The sequence below is a fragment of the Nansenia antarctica genome (genome assembly GCF_963989245.1).
Source record: "Nansenia antarctica genome assembly, chromosome: 7".
Lineage (NCBI taxonomy): Eukaryota > Metazoa > Chordata > Actinopteri > Argentiniformes > Microstomatidae > Nansenia > Nansenia antarctica.
Window position 1 is genome coordinate 8,126,866 of NC_137677.1, and position 1,943 is coordinate 8,128,808.

The 1,943-nt window shown below is 61.3% G+C and overlaps 1 protein-coding gene across 1 annotated transcript; it reads left to right on the top strand.

The window, feature by feature from the left end:
• Positions 1–358: 358 nt before the first annotated feature.
• On the top strand, positions 359–1,567 carry s1pr3a (sphingosine-1-phosphate receptor 3a; the record flags this gene model as incomplete). The annotated part of the gene is made up of 1 exon (XM_080535798.1): positions 359–1,567. The coding sequence occupies one exon, from the start codon at positions 359–361 to the stop codon at positions 1,565–1,567; it is 1,209 nt and encodes a 402-aa protein (XP_080391924.1).
• Positions 1,568–1,943: the final 376 nt, after the last annotated feature.

Below are 1,943 nucleotides of genomic sequence, written 5' to 3' on the forward strand. Positions count from 1 at the left end.
GCCTTGTTTATATTGCTAAAATAAAATAACCTGATCATAACTGCTCCACTAACATTTTCACACAAACCTGAGTGAGGGGTGACATAAAATTCAGTTATTATCAGTAGGCTAACTAAGTTAACCCATGTATCTGTCTTGGAACATCCCACCTCAGCCTAATTAAAAGTCCCAGTACTTCGGAGTAAAGTCTCTATGTTTTAATGATAAGTTAAGTTACATTGTTGTTCATTGTTTATCTTGCCAGGCTCCTGTAGAGGCTCTGTGATGCCAATACCTCCAGATGCTGTAGCAGCTCTCCCGTCTGCAGTCTCCGGTGTTGTGGCGCCCTCTGCTGTGTGACGGAGGAAGGCCAGGCAGGATGGAGAACCTGCTGGAGGAGGGCATGAACCCCGTGATCGTCAACCACTACAACCACTCTGGCAAGTGGGGCCGGCCGCGCGGCAGCGGCGCCTGCAAGACGGCCGTGCTGCTGCTCATCTGCGTGCTGATCGTCCTGGAGAACGTCACCGTGCTCCTGGCCCTGTGGAGGAACAAGCGCTTCCACAGCCGCATGTACTTCCTCATCGGCAACCTGGCCCTGTCGGACCTGCTGGCCGGGGTGGCCTACGTGGTCAACATCTTCACCTCGGGCCGCAAGACCTTCTTCCTGACGCCCGCCCAGTGGCTGGCGCGCGAGGGCAGCATGTTCGTGGCCCTCAGCGCCTCCACCTTCAGCCTGCTGGCCATCGGCATCGAGAGGCACATGACCATGGTGCGCCTGAGGCCGTGCGAGACGGCGGGCCGCGGGAGGCTGCTGGGCCTGCTGGGGGCCTGCTGGGCCGTGTCGGTGCTGCTCAGCGCCCTGCCCAGCCTGGGCTGGAACTGCCTGGAGCACCTGGGCTCCTGCTCCACCGTGCTGCCCCTGTACGACAAGTCCTACGTGGCCTTCTGCATCAGCGTGTTCAGCGCCCTGCTGGTGGCCATCGTCATCCTCTACATCCGGATCTACCGGCTGGTGACGTCCAGCGGGCGGCGGGTGAGCAGCAGGCCGTCGGAGCGCTCGCTGGCGCTGCTGCGGACGGTGGTGATCGTGCTGGGGGTGTTCGTGATGTGCTGGGCGCCGCTGTTCCTCCTGCTGCTGCTGGACGTGGGCTGCAGCCCCGAGCGCTGCGGCGTGCTCTACCAGGTGGACTGGTTCATCGCCCTGGCCGTGCTCAACTCGGCCCTCAACCCCCTCATCTACACGCTGTCCAGCAGGGAGATGAGGGCGGCCTTCTTCCGGCTGCTGTGCTGCTGCCAGTCCAACCTGGAGCCCCCTGGAGCCCCCACGGCGGGCAACCCCAACCTGGGCACGGTCGTCCCCACGGTGGAGAACAGCAAGTCCAGCGTGGGGGGGGTGGGGAGCGGGGTGACCACGGCGGCGGCCAAGTCCACCCTGACCCGGGGGAAACCGCCCCCGCCGCTGAACTCGAACCACCAGCACGGAGACCCCTCCCCGCCCACAGCCACCCACCCGTCGGGACCCGCCGACCTGCTCTCCGCGGTGCTGGTCAAGGCCGGGGCGCTGCCCTCCCTCAGCAAGTTCTGACTGGGTTCTGACTGACGGCGGTCACGGCTCACCAGGTGGTCATGATGCTGTGTGGCGTGGGGGGGTCCTCACAGGCAGTCCTGCTGTGTGTAGAGCAGTACAGTATGCACCGTTCATCTATGTCTCTGAACACAGACACATGCCTGCACCGGGCCGGGGGCAGAACCACTGTGTACTGGTGAGAGAGCTGACCCAGAGTGCAAGTACTAGGACCCTGCTATGAAGAACTCCTCTGGTTGCAATGACCTCGCTTGTGGACCGGTGGCTCGACAGAGCGCTCAGCTACGAGTGGAGATCTGGAACTCTGACCATGTAAAGCCACTATTTTTACAGAGTGATTCAAAGGCCCTCGTAGTAGTAGCATTATTCATTGAAC